General features: G+C 31.1%; 2 protein-coding genes across 2 annotated transcripts in view; both read left to right on the forward strand.

The window, feature by feature from the left end:
• Positions 1–23,140, forward strand: part of LOC115877680 (transient receptor potential cation channel trpm-like) — a 265,132-nt gene that overhangs the window by 39,569 nt on the left and 202,423 nt on the right. The gene's annotated exons all lie outside the window — the stretch shown is intronic.
• Positions 7,521–15,092, forward strand: LOC115877669. Its single transcript, XM_030893939.1, has 2 exons — positions 7,521–7,549; positions 12,881–15,092. The coding sequence occupies exons 1-2, from the start codon at positions 7,538–7,540 to the stop codon at positions 14,867–14,869; spliced, it is 2,001 nt and encodes a 666-aa protein (XP_030749799.1). The 5' UTR covers positions 7,521–7,537; the 3' UTR covers positions 14,870–15,092.

The raw sequence follows: 23,140 nt of genomic DNA on the forward strand, positions 1-23,140 counted from the left end.
AAATAAAAATAAGTTTAGATAACATTAAATCAGGCCAATACGAAATAATAACACACATGTTTTATATAACATATATCCAATTACTGCATTATCGTTATTCCCGTCGATTCAGATTTCAAACGGGAGCAAATTGATAAGATATAGGTATTGCTTGCATTTCGATATATTTAGCACAAAATCACGTAGACAATCTAAATAAAACTTCAGGTCGAGGTTGATAGATTGCAGACCTGCTTGCAGTCATCATAAACTCAATTATCTATCTATGACGTTTATGACGGTGACGTATATCAATGTCAGTGCAGTTTATCCAGTTAGATATCGATATATAGGTCGCGTGCATGTACTTCATTATAGATTGTGTGTGAGAGGGGGGAAGTCAATCACCGCGACCTTATAGATCTTTTGTGTCCCCCTTTCTTGAGTTATAACACATCGTACAGTCTCAGGGCTTCGACAAAAGTCTGTATCTGTGACTGTTCTACAGAGGTTAGTTCTCCATCTCCGATATCAGTCCTATCCAAGTTTGAGACAGGAATTGTCGTCGTTTCGGCTCACTCACTGATAAAGTCTTCTGGTGTTTTCTCACTTTCCCCACAGAATCTGCATTTGCCGTTGTTTCTTATCTTCAGCTTCAGATTTTAGGTTTCATTACATTACGTCTTGTAATGGTATTACTTTTATAGATATTTAGTACAACTCTTAACACTACTTTCTTTGACATATAACCACTATATATTCACTAGAACTCTACAATGTCATGTATCAGCAAAGAACATCATGAATAAATATAGTCATTAGTTTTAAGTAATATACAACTGTGTTTTCTTTCTCTGTACATGCCTGGCGCCCAATATCTATATTTTTTTGTTTATTGTTATTGATTAGTTTTCTCTCTAGTGAAATACCTTACCCACGACTGCTCTCCGATGAAAAGCTGCCGTTCGCAGTGGTAATGTTTATAAAAAACGCTATAAGGTTAGCAACTTGCGGCCATGCTGACGCAATGCCGTCTCTAATAGAACAGCCTCCGAGCGAGATTTATGACGTCACGCTAGTTAGATGCTACAGATTAATAAATACGTTGTAGAATACCTGGAAAACATAATTATTCCTCGTATTTTTGGTTTGTATTTTAAAAATAATATAGTTTACATGAAATATACATAATATACAGTTAATAAATACAATATATACCTATTTATAGTAATAAATACTTTGGCAAATAAACTATGAACCATACAAATGCAGCAAATGTTTTACAATATACAAATACTGAATAGGTACATAAAGGTGCGTATTCATTATCCGAACGAACGAACGAACGAATGTTCGCTAGTGGTATGGACGGGGACCGTACGATAGAACCGCACGAGAAGACCGGAGGCATTTGTTGGCGAACGCCTTTGATGTACCGACTCGAAACGGATGGTCGAGCGAACGAACGAACGAACGGCCGCATGCGTTCGGTCCCCGTCTAAATATACCGCACTTTCATTCGTTCGTTCGTTCGGATAATGAATACGCACCTTAAGATAATGGGTAAAATGTAAAATATATTTTAAATTTTGGGGTTTGGAAATTGATCTAATTTAACAAACAACATTTCATTTCATTCAATATCTACTAATAGTGATGTATTATTATTTGCATTCACAAAATGTATATGTATATTTTGCAAAAAAAAATAAAAAATAAAAAAAAGTATCAATGTTCGAAAAATATATTTGCAAATAATACAATATCATAGAGAAATGGCGTCAGCGATGGCTATGAAATAAAGATCGCTGTCATTTTATATGTAAAATTGTCAAAAATTTTTGATTTTCTTGGGATTTAGGTTCGGGAAAAACGCTTATAACTAAGTTTATAACTGTTTCTAACACCACATAATGTTTACTGCAATTAATAAATTAATATAAACTTGTCAAAAGATTGCCACATATTTGTATATTGTAAAACATTTGCTGCATTTGTATGGTTCATAGTTTATTTGCCAAAGTATTTATTACTATAAATAGGTATATATATTGTATTTATTAACTGTATATTATGTATATTTCATGTATACTATATCATTTTTAAAATACAAACCAAAAATACGGGGAATAATTATGATTTCCATGTATTCTACAACATATTTATTAATCCGTAGTATCTAACTAGCGTGACGTCATAAATCTCGCTCCGTGGCAGTTCTATTAGAGACGGCATTGGTCTGATACTTAGAAATGTCAAAAGCTGATGACATTTTACTGATGAAATTTCGTGTTGATTTTTGCAACTGTCACTTGTTTTATTATTTTCCTTTTCTATTTCACGAAAGTAAAAAGAGTTACCTATCTGATTCGTTCAGGCACTCAATTTAAAGAATATCAGTAACTTTTTTCACAGAGGGATTGTATATTTGCCATGTTGGTAAAAAATAACGGTCAAAATTCAAAGTTATTCATTTTATAGACTATATGGTCGGCTAAAAATCTTGACCAGATAAGGTAAATTGTTCTTTATCACAGCAGAACAGTATATTATTCAAAATAAAATTGACATCTGAGCTGAATGCTATTATATTACAAATTAACTATGAAATTATACGCATCCATATCAGACCAATATACTTGATTTTGCCTCTATACCATATAAACACGAGAAGAATTTTAATTTACACAACCCTATACACGCGTTTTACACAACTCCTATTTGAGAAACGTGACTCTTGTAGATGAATTGCAAATACCTGTTAGTCTTAATTAAAATTAACGTAATTATAAAACAACACTTTATTTCAATACTAATTAATTTTGTTTCGATCAAATAATATTTTACCATAATTAAATTATGAAAAGTCACTTATACACTGAAAAAATTAATTTGTGAATTTAATAACAATATTGAGGGTTATTTCTTGCCACAGATTATTGTAGTAAATTTACCAGCCGTTCTTTTACAACTCGTTTCTAAAATCGCTGTATAGCTAATTTGTGGCATGTATGTAAATATGTTATATATCTTTATATTCACCAATATTCTTTGTGAATTTATTTAGAAAATGTGTATCTCATAGTAAATTTAACTTATTCATTGTAAATTTATCTTTTAAAATCGCCAACTTCTTGTACTATTATACCATATTACTCTATACCATATTACTCTAATACTTACTATAATACACGTCGTACAATATTACTATAAAGTAACAACAAATTAAAACATTTTATTATAGTAAATTTACAATGACTTTTGTAAATTCACAAAGCGCCAGTAAATATTAATAAACATAATAAAACACGTGTTTATAATTATAATATTTATTCTAAAGGTTAACAAAAAAAGTCACAAAACAGAACTTATGTATGTAAGATACTCATTACATCTCTTCTTGTCTAGAAGAACCTTACTGGAATTCTGCGCCTAACCAAAATAGAAACAAAATTGCCATTAGATACAAAATAAAAAAAACATGCAAGAAAAAGGTATCTAATCAAAACAGTTAACTTACTAACTTAGAGACTACGTATGTATAGAGTCCTCTCTACTCCGGTCCTCTTAAATTTGTCCTACGAAACACAGTCTAAAAGAATAAATAATATATAATAATAATAATAGCTCCTGTATATAGCGTTTAGGTTGGCTAGGTTAATGTGGCTAGCACTACGCTTCAACCGCCTATTATTAATTTAAGCCAAGTACTCATTTAAGGCTGAGTCGACCTAGGTACCCAAACTATTTTTATTTTAATAAAAATAGTCGGCTGATGAAATGCCGGGTGTAGGATTCGAACCCACTACCTTGCGATTGGTAGACGAGAGCCTGTACCTCTACGCCACCGGGCACCACAAAGAAGGAACAGGAATAAATAATACTTACAGAAATGCTGTTACAATTAATTTTGTTTACATAAAAAAATCTAAGAGAGCTGGCTTTATATTTACAGAAACTAAATATAAACGTAATTAATATAATATACTTACCCCTAAATTATAAAAACACTAGTCACCCACGAACTGAGACTCCCAGCTGTTCAAAACTTCTTAGATTATAATGTTCTTCGTCGTTCGTTGTTTCCTCTAAACACGTCGATTACTTAATACGCATCAGCTTCACAAGAAATCACGTGACGGGGCGTCATTTTTTACTAAATATATTATGGTAGATTTACACAAGTTTTGTAAATATGTCTAGGGAGATGCAATTTTAACTACAAGATTGTATTTTTGATTTAAATTTAATTTTTAAACTCACAAAACTCATTGTAAAAATAATATCGTTTAGTAATAATCATTTAATATTAATAAACTGTTTTGCAAAATTACATTTTTTTTGTGAAACTATGCTAACTGTCTTATTTTTACAAATTTCTTATTAAAAATACTCTAATGTATCATTATTTTTTTTGTAAAACTATATTTTTGTCAGTGTAGGTATAATTTTATTTTCATTAATCATTTTTGGTAATATCCTACCATAGTAGAAGGAAAAAAGTAGTTGCACTCTCCCAAATAGTTTCTGCCAGTTTTTACAATCTGTCGAATATGCGCAGATTGCAGAGCGTTTCATTTGATTGACAAAAAATGAATACCTTACTGTGTGCTGCTATTGGTTGTAGTAATAATTCAAAAAATTGTGCTTTGAGTTTTTTTTGAGTCATCATGTTTGTGTTCAGGTTTTTGACAACCATCCCTTGCATGCTGTTTAACGAACTGCAAAAATCATTGAACAAAAATTTGCTAGTACCGAAAATAACTGGAAATCCCGGTTCCTTAGAGGCATGGTACCGAAATTACCGGTTCCGGTTCCGGAAACGCTATAACGTACCATAACCGTGATTTGCCCTATACAGGGTGAGTCTTAAATAAGTGCAAATATTTTTGTAGTATATTTTGGCTCCAGAAATATGAGGATTTTTCTGCTCAATTTTTTTTGGAAAAAAATCTTGAAATTTTTTCAGTTTTTATTTAAAAAACTTAATTTCTTGATAATATGGTAACTAGGGTTCAGAACCGAAAATGCCTGGTTCTTTTGAGATATCAAAGAACCGGGACTCGAAATTATTAATTCCCGGTTCTCTCGGTACCTTCGCGGGACTCGGTAATAACTAAAAAATTATTCTTTTATTACGTGAGATTAGTAATGATGCTATTTCTCATTGTTCTTGCTTTTTTTCTCTTTTAAAATTTCTGTAATGTTTTTTAGCAATTATTGAAGTTTAAATATGTTATTTTATTATTTAGTACGATGTGTCGTTCAATATATTAGTTATCCAGTGAAAATCACCTTACCAATATATTGCTACAAATCAAACACATTAATGTTAAAATTAAACTTGTTTTAAATTAAAAAAAAGTTGTAGAAACTCTTTGAAATAGATAATAATATAAAAATATGTCATTATATATTTTTTTCCGCATTTCTTCCCATCAGAAGATTTTCAGATACAGAAGAATTGTTACTTACACGAAATGTGAAAATATTCTGTTTTCAAGCAAATTTTTACTCCATGATCAATTTTTTTTATTTTATTTTATTGTGAACTCATATTTTCCTAAAACATCTCTGTGAAACTATGGCGAGTGTCACGACTATACTTTGCCTAGTTATAGACTACGACTATACAGCTACGTCAGTGGTCACGGGACGCGAGATAAAGGTCATATAAAGTGGTAGAAAAAGAACAAAAGATTTGACAAGGAGTAAAGCTACTAATTTCCTTATACTATGATAAACTTAAATAAGGTACACTGTCGAAAATGTAAACACTTTTACTTTTATCTCTGTAAGTTAGATGTCTTAGGTCAAAACTATGATTTTGTCATCTATTTGTCAAGTAGAAACTAGCGTCCAAATCTTTCTAATTTTGACCCTCTATTTTTTTTCTTCTTTCGAAAAATTTTAACTGAAGTTTTTGGGCTATAATGTAGTAAATGTTATATAGTCTATACGCTTTCGAGATATTTTATATCATTATCTCATTCTTTTTATTTTGAATCAAATTACGTGCTTCTAAATAATTATTGTGTAGCTTTGATTCGCAAGAATTACATACAAGTGTAATTAATCTCATTAAAAACCACTTCAGATAATGTTTTTACTTTGATTTGGAGATGTCGTTATCTGACATCTGTATTGCGTTATTATTATTATCATCGCTCACATTTTTTCATCGGTATTTTTTTTCAACAGTGTAAACGTTTCATATCTACCGATTAACAACTGATCGTTTTGAGGTTATTTGCACCTATTCGATAATATTTAAATTATATCGGTGATTTATTGTTTAAAACAACTTAATCCTCGGTGGTAAAGTGGTCAGGGTTTCTAATAAATAAGTGTATTTAGTTATTGTTTATTTAAAATGAATTTACGTCATACTATTTTGTGACTTTTGTGTGACTGTATTAAGTACGTTTTTGCTACGTTAGTTTTGAAGTGGAAGGTTATGCTGGAATTGTGTGCAGATCCATCCTTTGTATCCGGATTAAAAAAATGGGTAGAGATAACAGGGAGGACACAAGAAGGACCCAGAAAAAGTACTCACGGGGTAAGAAATAAAAATATGCCAAGGATTGTGAATTTATTTTCCCCAAAACAGGCAGTTTAAGCACCAGCTACACATAATGTTTTACCTGTCAGTTTTAGAGGGATTTTTTGACTATAAAATCCAAGATGGCGGGCACTTCCCATATCTGATATACACTCACCGGCACCAAAAACGGACACCTTAAAATAGCCTAATGTTGTGAACATACATTTAATATGGTTATATGTATATGTATATTCGACAAATTGTATAAAATATTATTTTTACCCTTATTCTACGGCTATGCCTAAAGAATTTAAGGTACGAAAAATCCATCAACATTATTATTCTTTCTCAGAAAGATGGGTGATGCAAATAAACAGAACCATTACCTTAAGATGAAATTTGGAAGAAATAGTCATAAATAGTTGCATCATTTTTAGTTTTCCTTTGTAATTCGTTTACTTTCAGACGCGATGTCTGGTTTCTATTTACTTAAGAAATGGTCATGTTTGTCCCTTTGCAAACCTACCTGAAAATATTATTAAGAAATAGTAGGTACGCCCGTGGATTTTCGGAGATTCATAAAAATTTTTCATAGACGTAATACTGCTAAATTTATATTTTGTATTAAAAGTTTAAAAATAAAAAGTAATAACAACTTAGTAAGAATTTAATTATAAAAAAAATAAAGAATAACATTCCCAACAAGTGGTGATACGAGTCAAATAGAGAACTACAACATTTGGTGGCAGCGACTACAAGATTGGTGACGACGGTGGTCCAATCCAGGATCACGACATTGGTGGCAGCGGTGGGATACTACCAAGGTTTCCTGAAGGTGCGCCAGACGCAGCAGAAAACCTACCAGTTTTTGGAAGAAGATAGAGGCAACGGGCAGTTCTTGAAGGTGCACCAAGAAGCAGCAAGAAGCCCGACACGAGACGTAGACATTGGGGACACTGAAGGAGCGCCAGACGCAGCAGCAAGTCTCCTTAGGGAAGCTTTTGTTTTCACCAGATGATGACGGGGGTAAGTCTTTCATTTGTTTACTGTATTGTGACGCTACTGTTTTTCTTCTGATTTTAGTTAGTTAGATTTAAGTTAAGACAATAATAATTCTGGGCTGCAAATAACAAAAAAAAAAAAATATTGCTTAAAATTCGTAAATATTTTTTTTCTCTCTTCAAACTAAAAATACATCTATAAAAATAAATAATAATTCTTAAACTAAAGTAATAAATCATTAATAAAATATAATAATGGCAGGAGGTAAAGACGCAACTGATGTTCTGAATTTAATAAATTCATTTGATGGTCAGGGTGACGCAAATTCACTCCAATTTTTCTTAAAAATTGTGATTCAATATTAAAATTGTCAAAGTGGATCAAAAGAATTACTAGTAGATTTAATTTTTTGGTACTAAATTAAAAGGGAAGGCACAAGAGGTAACACAATATAAACAGTTTCAAAATTGGGAAGAACTAAAAGATTTCTTATTAGAGCACTTTACTGATAAAACACCACCATCGCATTTTCTAACACAAATAATGAATATAAAGCAACATTTTGGAAACTGTAAAAGAATATGGCGATAGATTACAAATTCTCTTTAATAAATATAAAGAAACGTGTCACTTAAATTATGCAAATAACGAAGCTACTGTTTTAATAGAAAATTTAAACTCCATTTTAGTCAATACTTTTAGAAAAGGACTCAACGATGAAAAAATTCAAATGCGTATTATTGCCGAAAATACTACATATTTAGATAAAGCTTTATCATTAGCAATTGAAATGGAACTTGAGAATAATGACAGGTTTAAAAACTCGCATTTTAAAAATATAGGTTTTGTAGAGCGTGGAAATAGACAATTAAATAATCATTCTTCTAATAATTCCTGTTTATTTTGTTTTAAAAATAATCATTTAACATCACAGTGTAGACAGCTTAGGCAATACGAACAAAATAGTAACTCATATAATAGAAATGTACCTAGCAATAATCAGACACGCCCACCGCAAAATTTTAATAGCAATAATAATTTTTCAAATAGACAAGACGTAAATACAGTACAATATAATCAAGGACGTTTCACTAATCGAAACTACAACAATCAAAATTTTAATCAGAACAACGACGTGCGTAATTATAATCGTAATTATGGTAACAATTATAACAGTAATAATCCTCGTTCAAATTACAATAATAGATATTCTCAGAATCCAAGAAATTTTAATAACTCACAAGTTCCTCAACGGCAGCAAAATGTTTCGATACCTCAACAATCTCAAAATTTTTCTAATTACAATAATGAATCCAGTACTACCAATTTTAATAGTTCAAATAATAGATCACCACAACAAATTCAAACTATAAATTCTCAGTCGTTAATCAATTCAGCAGATAATTATTTTTCAGAACCGAGCACATCTCAAAATTTTTCGGGAAACGAGAGCGAAGCCTTGGTCGCGAGCAGCCGATTAAGCGCTTCTTAAAATTAGATAATAGCTGTTCTATGAATTACACACTACCTGAGCATAAAAATAAAATTAAAATTGAGCAAAACTTAATTGACATACCGCATAAATCAGTATTATTTTCCGATAGTTACCAACAATTAGAGATAATTAAAATCCCTTCTTTAGATATAAAAGATAAAGAATTACATCTTTTATTAGATACAGGGGCAGATATATCTTTATTGAAAGAATGTATCTTATTACAAAATAATCTAAAATTAAATAAAACTTGCATTATAGAATTAAAAGGTATAAGTAAAGAACCTGTATTTACTAAAGGTGTTTGTAACATCCCAATTAAATTAAACAATAACAAAGCAATAACTCATCCTTTTCACATTGTGCCAGATAGTATACCGATTAAAAGTGATGGACTATTAGGACGCGATTTTTTGCAAAAGTATAAAGCCAAAATAAATTACGAAGACGGAGTCATTAATTTTGAAGACAATTTTTTTAAAATTTTGCCGTCAGAAGCAACTACAATAATTCCCGCGAGATGTCAAATTATTGTACCTGCTCTAGCTAATTTATCTTCGTCCGAAGGCATAGTAGTTTCAAAACAATTATCCGAACATTTATATCTAGGGTCAAGCCTAACAAAAGTCCAGAACTATAAATGTTTAGTTAGCATATTAAATATTTCTAATGAAGCTCAAACTATCCATACACCTAGAGTGAATGTCGAACCTATTTCTTTTAATGAGTACGAATTTATAGAAACATATAATTATGACATTATCGATCGTTTTGCTAAAATAAGAAAAGAAATTAATCTAGACCAATTAAATGAAGAAGAAACTAATTCAGTATTAGATATTTGTAGAGATTTTAACGATATTTTTTACTTAGAAGGCGATAAACTAACAAGCACCAACACAATAAAACACACTATACCGACAGAAAGTAATAAAGGTCCTATTAACGTAAAACCTTATAGATTGCCTTTCAAACATAAAGAAATAATTAATGAACAAACTGAGCAAATGTTAAAAGACGGGGTAATTTCCGCTTCGGACAGTCCTTGGAATAGTCCTTTACTAGTTGTTCCTAAGAAAAGCGACCCATTATCACCTAAATTTAGAGTATGCGTTGATTTTCGAAAGTTAAATGAAATTACCATTGGAAACGCATATCCTCTACCTAATATAGCAGAAATTTTAGACCAGTTAGGAAAATCTCATTATTTTACTACCTTAGATCTTACTAGTGGATTTCATCAGGTAGAAATGGACGAAAAAGATAAAAATAAAACCGCTTTTAGCACTAATACAGGACATTACGTTTATAACAGAATGCCTTTCGGTTTAAAAGGAGCTCCCGCCACATTTCAAAGACTCATGAACACAGTTTTAAGCGGTCTTAATGGTATGAAATGCTTTATTTATTTAGATGATATAGTAATTTATGCAAACAACTTAAATGAACATAACGATAGATTAATTGAAGTTTTTCAAAGATTTAGACAACATAATTTAAAACTTCAACCTTCGAAGTGTCAGTTTTTACGAAAAGAATGTTTATACTTAGGTCACATTATTACAGAAAACGGCATTAAACCAGATCCATCAAAAATTCAATGTGTAACAAACTTTCCGCAACCTAAAAATCCTAAAGATATAAAATCTTTTTTAGGGCTTGTAGGATATTATAGGAAATTTATCAAAAATTTCGCTAAAATTGCTAAACCTTTAACCGAATTATTAAAAAAAGATTCTGTTTTTAATTGGGGTATAAAATGCGAAAATTCTTTCCAAATTCTTAAAGATAGTATAACTTTTCCACCTGTTCTCCAATACCCAGATTTTACCAAAGAATTTATTATAACAACAGATGCGAGTAATTTCGCAGTAGGAGCAATTTTATCGCAGGGTAAGGTTAATCATGATCGTCCAATAGCGTTTGCTAGTAGAACTCTAAATAAAGCAGAACAAAATTATTCAACTTCAGAAAAAGAGCTAACTGCAATCGTCTGGGCAGTAAAACATTTCCGTCCATATATTTTTGGCACAAGATTTAAAATTGTTACAGATCACAAACCCCTACTCTATATATTTAATATCAAAGACCCTGGTTCTCGTTTGACGCGTTTTAGAATAAAACTTGAAGAATATGACTATGAAATAATTTATAAAGCTGGAAAGATTAATACAAATGCTGATGCATTGAGTAGAATAGTTAGCACAACAAATGTCAATTCTATTATTACCAATTATGATAATTTTAAAACACATCTCGAAAGCCATATAATTATTAATTCCAAAGTCAAAGAAAAAAACACAAATCTGTTTGAAACACCACAACTTATACCTATAGTTTTATTTTTGCCAAAATTATTCAACAAAAACGACTTTAAAATTCTAGAAAAAAATAAACAAATTAATACATTTTTAGAACATTACGATAACACAAATCCTTTAGACATGCCGTCAGTTTTTCAGTATCAACAAAATAATTGTAATATATTTCTATTAACAGACAACGAAAATACATTCAGTGATATTAATTATGAAAATATTTGGTCTTGCTTACTAACTTTACGAAATATTATATCCAACGAAAAAACCGAACTATCATTTATAAAATATCATTACAACTCATTAGTCAAATGGGAAATCGTTCTTCCTATGATAAGATATATTTTTAAAGACCTCTATTCAGAAATTACAATATTTAACAACAGTCTTATCAACCCCTCAGATGCTGAAAAAGTTGTATTATTAAATGAAAATCACAATTGTCCATTAGGAGGTCATCAAGGGTCATCCCGCACATATAAAAAATTATCTCAATTATATACATGGAAAGGTATGAAAAAAGACATAAAAGAGTTTATAAAAAAATGTGAACTTTGTCAAAAAAATAAACAGTCTCGAAAAACAAAAATGCCTATGGTAATTACGACCACGGCATCAAAACCGTTCGAAAAATGTTTTTTAGATATAGTTGGACCACTACCAGAAACCGAAAATGGTCACAAATACATATTAACCTTTCAGGATGATTTAACAAAATATATAATTAATATACCTATGAGAAATCAAGAAGCTGTAACTGTAGCGCATCATTTTGTAACGAATATTATATGCATTTACGGAATACCTGACATGCTAGTCACAGATCAGGGGTCAAATTTTTTAAGTGATATTTTTAAAAGTACTTGCAAGTTTTTAAAGATAAAAAAGATCCAAACAACAAGTTATCACCCAGAGTCAAACGGAGCACTAGAACGCTCTCATAAAGTTCTAGAAGAATATTTAAGACACTTCATTAAGACATCTCAAACAGACTGGGATAATTGGATTCCCTATGCAACATTTACATATAATACTACACCTCACACTGCTACACAATTTTCTCCATTTGAACTTTTATTCGGACATATTCCTACATTACCAACATCAGTTAAACAACCACCTAAAGTCAATTATACTTATGATGATTTCATAAACAATCTTAAACAAAAAATGCAACATTCTAATCAATTAGCTAAAGAAAACTTATTAAAATGTAAAAACATATCAAAAAATAATTACGATAAAAACAGTTATACCAGAATATTCGAAATTGGTGACAAAGTGTTACTTTACGACGAATCAGTTCGACGTGGCAGAAGTAAAAAACTTTCCGCCTTATGGATTGGTCCATATACCATTATAAAAAAAATATCAGATGTAAATTATACAATTCAAAAAGGAAAAAATAAACAAACTATTCATGCAAATAGATTAAAATATTTTTATTATTAAAACTAAACATAATCAGTATATATAGATTATAAAAACTAGAATTAATAAATTTTAATTAGCTTATTATTAGTATATATATTTTGTTTTAGGGTTAATTTATTTATAATAATTACCAGTATCCTAGCAGTAGTCCACTCAGAATACAATATAACCACTTATGACTTGAACCCTGGAATACACTTTGAGCACCTGGGCGAACTAAGGTTTTTTAATAACAAATGGAAACTAGTAACTTTTGTAGAATTAGAAAATATTAGTAATAAGTTATTATCATTAAAGAATTACCGTAAGTATACTACAGATTTATGCAATAATGAGAATGCTCAATATCACTATTATATTTGTCAGTTATTTTTGAAAAGTTCTAAATACACTTTCGAAAAAATTGAAAAAGAACTAGAAGTCTTACACGAATTGATCGGTCATAGTCATTTATCAGAAAGTAGACAAAAACGAGGTTGGTTCAATATTGTAGGAAAAGCAACTAAAGTTTTATTCGGCGTTTTAGATGAAGAAGATGCTAAATACTATAATGATAAAATTTCACAAATGAATAAAGACGAAACTTCAGTCCTTCAACTTTTAAAAGAACAAACAAAAATTGTTCAATCAACAATAATTAATTTCAATAATACTATTGGAACTTTAGATTTTAACGAAAATTTATTAAAAAATAATATAAAAAAGATTAGCGATGAATTAAGCAAAGTCAAAGAAAATTTTCATTTTCTATATATAAAAACCGGCATAGAAGAACACGTCACTATTTTAAATATGATGCTAAATCAATTACAATTAGAAATCATGACGATTACGAATGCTATTTTAGTAGCAAGAAAGGGAGTTTTACACCCCTCAATATTAACGCCATTAAGGTTAATTAACGAATTAAAAGATGTGTCCGAATCTCTACCTCATGGATTAGAATTTCCTGTACCATTAGATCCGCTCAATGCAAATCTCATTCTAAATGTTATCGAGTTGCAAGTTTATTTCGAAAACAAACGATTAATATATATTATAAACATCCCTTTAATTGAAACAAATTTATTCTATATTTATAAAATATCACCCTTTCCAAAATTAATGTCAAATAACCAGTTTATATTAATTCAACCCTCATCTAAATATATAGCAATTGACGAAAGCAAACAGCAGTTTATTACACTGTCGGAAATAGAATTTAATACTTGTTTAAAAATTATAGAAAATAAATTTATTTGCAAGCAACAAAAACCAGTTTCTCTTGCTCATTTGGCAGATAATTGCGAAGTTAAATTATTGCAATTCACAAATATCATACCTGATATCTGTGACAAACGTATAATTCAGTCAGATAGAGCAATTTTTATTCAACTACAAACCAGTAACACTTGGTTATTTGCAGTTCCTCATCCAGAAACTCTTACGATATCATGTAATAATAAAAAAAATCACGTAGATGTAATACTAAAAAATTGCGGTAGTGTCACTATAGGTAAACAATGTAAAGCTTATAGCGCATCATCAATGCTAATCCCTCATGGAAATACAGTCCAGTCCAATATTTCAAGTGATTTTATTCCACCATTCGACATTAGTGATAATTGTTGCGAAAGGATAAAGGAAGAAAAAATAAACATTAGTGAAATATTTCTCAACGAACATTATAGGAAATTAACAAAGCACATCCCCGAACTTAATGTAGCGAGCCATAAGCTAGAAGATATTGAAAAGTTAGGTGATGAAATTCTAAAAAGGAAACTTGTAAACAATTATACATTTCCAGCATCTGTAATTGCCTATATCTTAGCTCTTCTTGCTATTATTTTTATTATTTATAAATTGTATACAAAATGTACTAACAAGACAGCCTGTTGCGGAATTATTCCAAACTTATGCATTAGAGTTAATCAGTCTGTGGAACCATCTTCTAGAAATAGTGATAGATATGTTGCTCATTATAATCGTAATATTAGCCAAAACTCTGAAAATGTAGGTAACTATGAAAACTCCGAAGAAGAGAATGTTAATTTACAGGCGCCCTCGCGCAGACCCATTGGGTATGTACCATCAAGGCGACCATTAAAAGAAAAATAATTTCCGCATTTGATACATTTTTAAATCTGCAATAGTTATAAAAAAAAATGTTAGTTAAGTTAGAATGTAAGTTAGTTATAATTAGTAGTTAAGACTTGTATAATACTTTTATATATGTACTTTTATTCATTTCCATCTGAGTTATACTAATTAATTATATAAACATTTGTTTTGAGATTTCATATCACTTTCACCTCATGAAATCTCTCATTAAGGGGGGAGGTGTTGTGAACATACATTTAATATGGTTATATGTATATGTATATTCGACAAATTGTATAAAATATTATTTTTACCCTTATTCTACGGCTATGCCTAAAGAATTTAAGGTACGAAAAATACCATCAACATTATTATTCTTCTCAGAAAGATGGGTGATGCAAATAAACAGAACCATTACCTTAAGATGAAATTTGGAAGAAATAGTCATAAATAGTTGCATCATTTTTAGTTTTCCTTTGTAATTCGTTTACTTTCAGACGCGATGTCTGGTTTCTATTTACTTAAGAAATGGTCATGTTTGTCCCTTTGCAAACCTACCTGAAAATATTATTAAGAAATAGTAGGTACGCCCGTGGATTTTCGGAGAGGGCATTCTCATAAAAGCACGGTCACAGAAGGGACCGGGAACATTCATAAAAATTTTTCATAGACGTAATACTGCTAAATTTATATTTTGTATTAAAAGTTTAAAAATAAAAAGTAATAACAACTTAGTAAGAATTTAATTATAAAAAAATAAAGAATAACATTCCCAACAAGTGGTGATACGAGTCAAATAGAGAACTACAACATTTGGTGGCAGCGACTACAAGATTGGTGACGACGGTGGTCCAATCCAGGATCACGACACTAAGAGCTGACGACAAATTTAGAGAACATATTTTAGGCAAGCTAGAATAACTTAAAATGTATAGTTTATTAACTGGTAAATCCAGAATCCTAAGTCTGGCTGGGGGGTTGGGGGTATTTCGCTACTGCGCAACCCATAACATTTGCAAAAAAATCAATCCAAAAAACATTCTTTAGGCAACTTGAAATTTGTCTATTCTTAAATTTTAGCATCTATTTAACCTAGAAATAAGTATGCCAGACTTTTTTTTCGGGTTTAAAGTGTAACCCGGCCATTCCAAATATGTATAATTATTATACCTGGAAAATATACTTTAGGCATTCTAAAATTTTTACAGCGTGTTTATTAGATGATATTAAAAAATATGTGTTAATTGCCAGACGAATTCAATTGGGATTTAATACTTGCCAGACGCGAATAAAGATTTTAAATGAGCGCGATAAGAAAGTCTTATGAGTATCTATAAGCGCGAGAAAGATAGTTTATTGAGACCCCTCGGCAGCCGATGCGGCTGACGTAACAGCATTTTGGAGTCGTAAAAACTTAAAAAAAAACTAACTAATATTGAATAAATAAAAAGAAACATTTTTTAATAAAAATGTATGATTGAAATCCTTCCAATAAAACTTTTTAATTTAAGTATTTTGTATCTGAAATAATAAAAAGACGAATAATTATTTAAAAATTAGCATAATATAAAATATATTTTTTTCAAACGTCACAAAAGTATAATTATTATTACACTTTTGTGACATATTATATTATTATTAATTTTTGCGACCTGATTGACAATATAAAAAAGTCATTTTAACGCCTAAGCATAAAAGTAAAGCACTTTTACTTACTTTTGAATCTATTTAGAAAGATTAACAATGGTACTTTAATAAAATTCCAGAATATTTATCTTTTTAGCACTGTACATGGTACTCTTTTGTCGGGACTACCACTTCTTTAAATTTTAAACCATGTTGTTGGCGCACTTAAAAATTCTTTGCATTTTTGTAGTCTGCCTTCATAAAAAACAATAACTTTGTCACAGTAACTTTTTTACAAACTACACAACTTAAATGTTTTTTATCCATTGTGATTTAGTAGTTAGTAGCGAAATTAGTAGTTACTAAAATATTTATTTGCAGTAATTGTTCTAAACTATTTACACTATGCACGTCAATATTTAATTTATAAATACATATTTGTACATGGTAAATTAATTCCAACAAAATAATCTCTGAATTAAAAGCCTGCAAATAATTGAAATGAAACCGAAAAAAAATTGTTTTTATGAAAATTTGAAGTACTCCAAAATACTGTTACGTCAGCCGCATCGGCTGCCGACGGGTCAATGGGAAATGGAAAGATTGGAATGGGAAGATTGGGCAAACGTCACATGATTTCTAACCTAGCTGTATAGAAGCAATCACGTGAAAAATGTAGATTAGGGATTCAAAGCGCGAATAAAAATTAAATACAACTGAACGTGGGAACACAGCGAATACAACAAGTACTGTGAACATCGCGATCTTTTCCTTATTGAGTTCGTTCGTGTGCGCTCGGCTCGTTTGGTTTGGTTTGATTTGAAATGCTCTAGTGAGTACGCACCTTTGGACTTAAAACTATATATATCTGCTAGAGTCCGAGAGCCCAACAGACAATAATAATATGATTTTTCAAAGACAGTGACATTGTAAATGACTTAAGGAATAAGACTGCTTCGTCTGGCACAGTCTTTAATTCACCTGAAGATTTAAACACTTACTTTGTTAATGTGGCTAAAAATTTAGTGAACACCATAACTCCTTCCCATGATTCACTTTCATATCTCCCTAAAGCAAATGAGAATTTACACAGTTTCTTCTTCACGCCCGTAGCATTAGATGAGCTCCATAGTACAATTAAAAATATTAAAAATAAATTCTCATCTGGGACTGATGGGCTTACTCTCAAAATGATCTCTGAACTTCCGGAATGCACATTAATATATCTTACTACTTTAATTAATGAGTCATTCCAAAAAGGAGTTTTTCCAAACTGCCTTAAGACAGCAATAATTATTCCTCTGCATAAAGGAGGAGATAAAGATTAAGCTTCGAACTATCGCCCAATTGCTCTCCTGCCCACATTATCTAAGATCATTGAAAGATTGGTTAAAAAAAGGCTTCTATCTTTTCTCCTTAAATATAAAGTACTTTCTACTCATCAATTTGGATTTCTAAGTAACAGTTGCACAAATGATGCTATGTTCGACCTTTTTAATAATGTATACTCTAGCCTGAATAACCATCACTCTACAGCTACAATTTTCTGTGATTTCTCTAAGGCTTTCGACTGTGTAAATCATAATATCTTAATTAACAAATTGCAATACTATGGATTCAGGGGAGTGCCGCTCGAATGGCTTAAGTCGTATCTTGGCAACAGAAGGCAGCTTGTGAGTGTAAGGCAACTACGTCTATGTCTTCTTGTAAGCCTATAGAATGCGGTGTCCCTCAGGGTTCAGTACTTGACCCTATTTTATTTCTGGTGTTTATCAACGACATTGCAAGTCTAGACATTAGCGGTAAAATCTGTCTCTTTGCGGACGACTCTAGTTTCACTTGGAGCGGCCCAGATGTTTCGGCACTATATAGTACTATATCCAGTGACTTACGCACCATTAAATCTTGGTGCGATTCTAATCTCCTATGCCTCAACCTTTCAAAAACTAAAGTTTTGTCATACAAAAGTACAATACAACCTTTTGTACTTAATAACACCACTATTGACGTCGTGGACTCTGTGAGATTCTTAGGATTTGTTGTAGACTCGTTAAAATGGGACTTGCACATCGAAACCTTATCAAAGAAACTAAGCTCTGCCTGTTTTGCGCTAAGATCAGTTTCTAAGGAACTTAACTCATCAACCTCTAGAATGGTCTATTATGCTCTTTTTGAGTCGCATCTTCGTTATGCCCTTCCATTCTGGGGTACTTGCTGCGCGACAAAATTTGATCGTATTTTCAAACTTCAAAAGAGAGCAGTTCGATACTTATTGGGACTAAACAGTAGAACTCACTGCCAGAATTTCTTTAAAAATTTCAAAATACTGACTCTTCCTTCCTTATTCATTTTTGAATCTGTTTGCTTAATCTGGAAACACATATTCTCTATTCCGGAAAGGCCTTCTTACAACTATCCACTTAGGAATGCGGAGCACGATATTTATCTGCCAACTCCGAGTTCAGAACTAGTTAAGGGCTCAATACTGTACAATGCCAAGAAAATGTACAATCATTTGCCTTCGAATATCAAGTCACTTTCATTCTTTCCCGCATTTCGCAAAGCTCTGAAATTATACTTACTGGAGAGAGCCCTATATGCGGTAAACGACTTTTTTGTTGATGTTTAATCATGAACAATTTTGAATTTTAATATTTTGATCATCTCACACACTGGTTAAAGGTCTAGTATTTAATATTTTATAACTCTTGATTTTATGTTATTATAACATGATTTTATCCATTTACAGTTTTCCTTTTGTAAAATTTCTAGATACGTCTGTGTTCTGCAATGTCCATATATGTTTTATTTGTAATTTTATGACGTAATTTTTTTTTTAATTGATTTGTATTGTATGACATTTTTACTTGTTTATTTGTATATTTGTTTTTGTGCTTTTTTGTTTTGCTTTGTCGATGAAGCTGTTTTGGCTTTTTGTACAATAAAGCGTTGTGTTTGTTTGTTTTTGTTTACAAAAATCATAAACCCTATTTTATAGGTCTTTTGACTAGGACCAAAAGCAAAGACGTGGTTTAATGTAAAAAATACGAAAAAATGGTGTCTGGTTCAAAAGCGAATATCAACAAAAAAATGAGGCTATTGAAATGAATCAAAAAACAAACTATCGAGGAAGGATAAACCTAGATAATAAAATGATTTTTAAGAAAGAACTACACTGTATATTACTGTGTAACTTGTAAATACCTACATATTATGTGCGAAATATGTGAATTCATTTTATGGATAACGTCGTTACACTGTAACTGCCTCTTTCGCCAAATTAACTTAATGCGTTTGTTCGCTGTACATTTGCTTCCAGAGATATTACGAAATAATACATTGTATTTAGAATATATGCTTGAACAGTCCATGACAGAGGTAGATATGAGTCATTGTATCGTATAGTCATAATTGAAATTTGAGTTAGTTATTTATAGTTGAGTTGTTCAACAGAGATATTTTTTAGAATTAATTAATACCAAGTGATTCTAACAATAACTTTGAACTGTCCAAATATTGGCTCCCCTGTTAATTTTACAGCCAAGTCGTAAATAGGTTTTTTAAATGTCTGACAATTTTGAACAAGCCGGTTTTAACTAATTTAAGAAAAACTACATATATTTTTAAATTTAAACTAGACAGGTAGCAGTGCAAAACCAGGCAAATCAATATTTGGACGGAGGAACGCAAATCAGTATTTAGACACTTCAAAATTTACATGGGATTTCCTATGTTGCTAACGACGATGCCACAACCTGGTATACTATGGGAGCGTTTATATACTCGCTCAGTGGGCACCGAGTGGGCGTGGCAAAATCTAGCCAACCGAGTCAGAGCCAACTGAGCGTAACAGTTAGATTTCCGCCACTAGAGTAGTAGGAACAAAGAACTTGAAGGAATTGTACCGTTGTCTCTGTTCACACTATCTTTACATTTATTAATTTTGATGCTTTCATATGCATCTAATTGCCTGTAATTTGAGACTTGTTTAATTAATTTTAAATTATTAAGATCTATACAATGTTCATTATCAACAATATGTTCGGCAACGCAAGATTTATCCGGTCTACCATATCTTATCTGAGCTAAATGTTCTTTAAATCTAGTTAATATTGATCTTCTAGTTTGCCCAACATATTTCTGATTACAATCTTTACAAGAAATTTCATAAATACCCGACCTTTCCAGTGGAGGTGTTTTATCTTTTGGATTACCTAATAATTGTTGTAATTTATTATTAGCACTATACACAAGTTTATAATTGACATTCTTAAAAATTCTTTTAGACCACGGGCTAACTCTCTATCAAACGGTATCGAAAAATATTTAGACGTATCTTTCTCCACTTGAAAAGTCGAATTTTCAGAAATCATTAACCTATACCTACGTTTTCTAATTAATTTATCAACTAGTGAAGGAGAATATCCATTACATTCAGCCACATTCCTAATGTAATCTTTTTCTATTTCATATCTTTCGTTGGAAAGTGGGAAACTAAGTAATCTATGAACTAAGAAATTTAAACTAGCCAATTTATGTTCAACACTATGATGTGATTCATTAGGAATGTATCTTGCGTGTGGTCGTATTTTTCCTATAGATATCAAATTCCAGGCAATTATTAGTATTTCTAATAACTAATACATCTAGAAATGGTAATCTGTCGTTGTTCTCAATTTCATGCGTAAATTTAATGGAAGGAAAACGATTATTTAACTTAGAAATAAAATTATCTATGGTGTCTGAATGTGTGTCAAAAACAGCAAAAATATCATCCACATACCTAAACCATACTCTTGGAAAATACTCAAACTGATTCTTAGCCTCCACTTCAAACCTACTCATGAATAAATTAGCTAAAAATGGAGACAATGGATTACCCATTGCTGTACCTTCCCGCTGTTCAAAAAAGTTGTTATTAAATTGAAAACAATTTTGTTTCATACATAACGATGTAAGCTCAATATATTCACTGACAGTTTTGTTGTCGAGACCATTTGCGTTCAGTAATTCCTTTAAGTAGCCTAAAGTATGTGGAATTGGAACACTTGGGAACAACGAAGATACATCAAAGGAGACCAAAATTTCACCTTCATGCAATGTTATATCTTTAATTTTGTTAATGAATTCAATATTATTTTTAACTGAGAAAGAAGGTTCATGATCAGGTAAATTTTCGAACTCCCTTGATAACCATTTTGCCAATACATTCCTAATGAATCACATCATAGTGTTGAACATAAAATGGCTAGTTTAAATTTCTTAGTTCATAGATTACTTAGTTTCCCACTTTCCAACGAAAGATATGAAATAGAAAGAGATTACATTAGGAATGTGGCTGAATGTAATGGATATTCTCCTTCGCTAGTTGATAAATTAATTAGAAAACGTAGGTATAGGTTAATGATTTCTGAAAATTCGACTTTTCAAGTGGAGAAAGATACGTCTAAATATTTTTCGATACCGTTTGATAGAGAGTTAGCCCGTGGTCTAAAAGGAATTTTTAAGAATGTCAATTATAAACTTGTGTATAGTGCTAATAATAAATTACAACAATTATTAGGTAATCCAAAGGATAAAACACCTCCACTGGAAAGATCGGGTATTTATGAAATTTCTTGTAAAGATTGTAATCAGAAATATGTTCGGCAAACTAGAAGATCAATATTAACTAGATTTAAAGAACATTTAGCTCAGGTAAGATACGGTACACCGGATAAATCTTGCGTTGCCGAACATATTGTTGATAAACAACATTGTATAGATCTTAATAATTTAAAATTAATTAAACAAGTCTCAAATTACAGGCAATTAGATGCATATGAAAGCATCAGAATTAATAAATGTAAAGATAGTATGAACCGAGTCAACGGTCCAATTCCTTCAAGTTCTTTGTTCCTACTACTCTAGTGGCGGAAATTTAACTGTTACGCTTAGTTGGCTCTGACTCGGTTTGGCTAGATTTTGCCACGCCCACTCGGTGCCCACTGAGCGAGTATATAAACGCTCAACTTGTAGATTGTACTTTAGTTTATAATCATCTGCTGATGATGCTAACATGGTTAGCGAAACGCGCGTCCAGTGTAAAAGTAAAAGTGTTTTGTTGTATTGTGGTGATTTAGTGTTTTTATTTTGCTGTGTAACACCAAAGGTTCCAACCCTCAACTGTAATATACTATGGGCTGGCAAAGGTTAGTTTAGGGTCGAGATTTCCGTATGTAAGAAGGGTACAATGAGTTTATAATGTACTGAACAAAGAGAGAACAGTAAAAACGTTGCCAAACCTATGAAATAAACCGAGAAACTGTACACATTACTAAGTGACGTGAAAGAGGATATAGCAAGTTCGTGATGGTCGACCCAATAAGTACTTAAAAATTCTAGGAAAGGGCGTACATCATGAGTTCAGCTTCACAATTTAATTACGTCTTATGATAATTTATTTGTTTATTTATTAACAAGTCGTATTTTTTCTTATAGCTTGTAAATTTAAGTGCTTGTAAGTGCAAGTTAGAAGCATTTGCACTTTTGGTAAAAATAAGTAGGTTTGAGTTGGTGTTCGACAGTGGTTGCGCTATTAGAACGCTGAATACAAAAATCGATATCCCGAAATCCACTAGAAACAATTGATTGTAGTTTTTTCAAAAACTTTCTTAATATTTC

Source organism: Sitophilus oryzae, unplaced genomic scaffold (assembly GCF_002938485.1).
Source record: "Sitophilus oryzae breed Bouriz unplaced genomic scaffold, Soryzae_2.0 scaffold_1496_pilon_pilon, whole genome shotgun sequence".
Lineage (NCBI taxonomy): Eukaryota > Metazoa > Arthropoda > Insecta > Coleoptera > Curculionidae > Sitophilus > Sitophilus oryzae.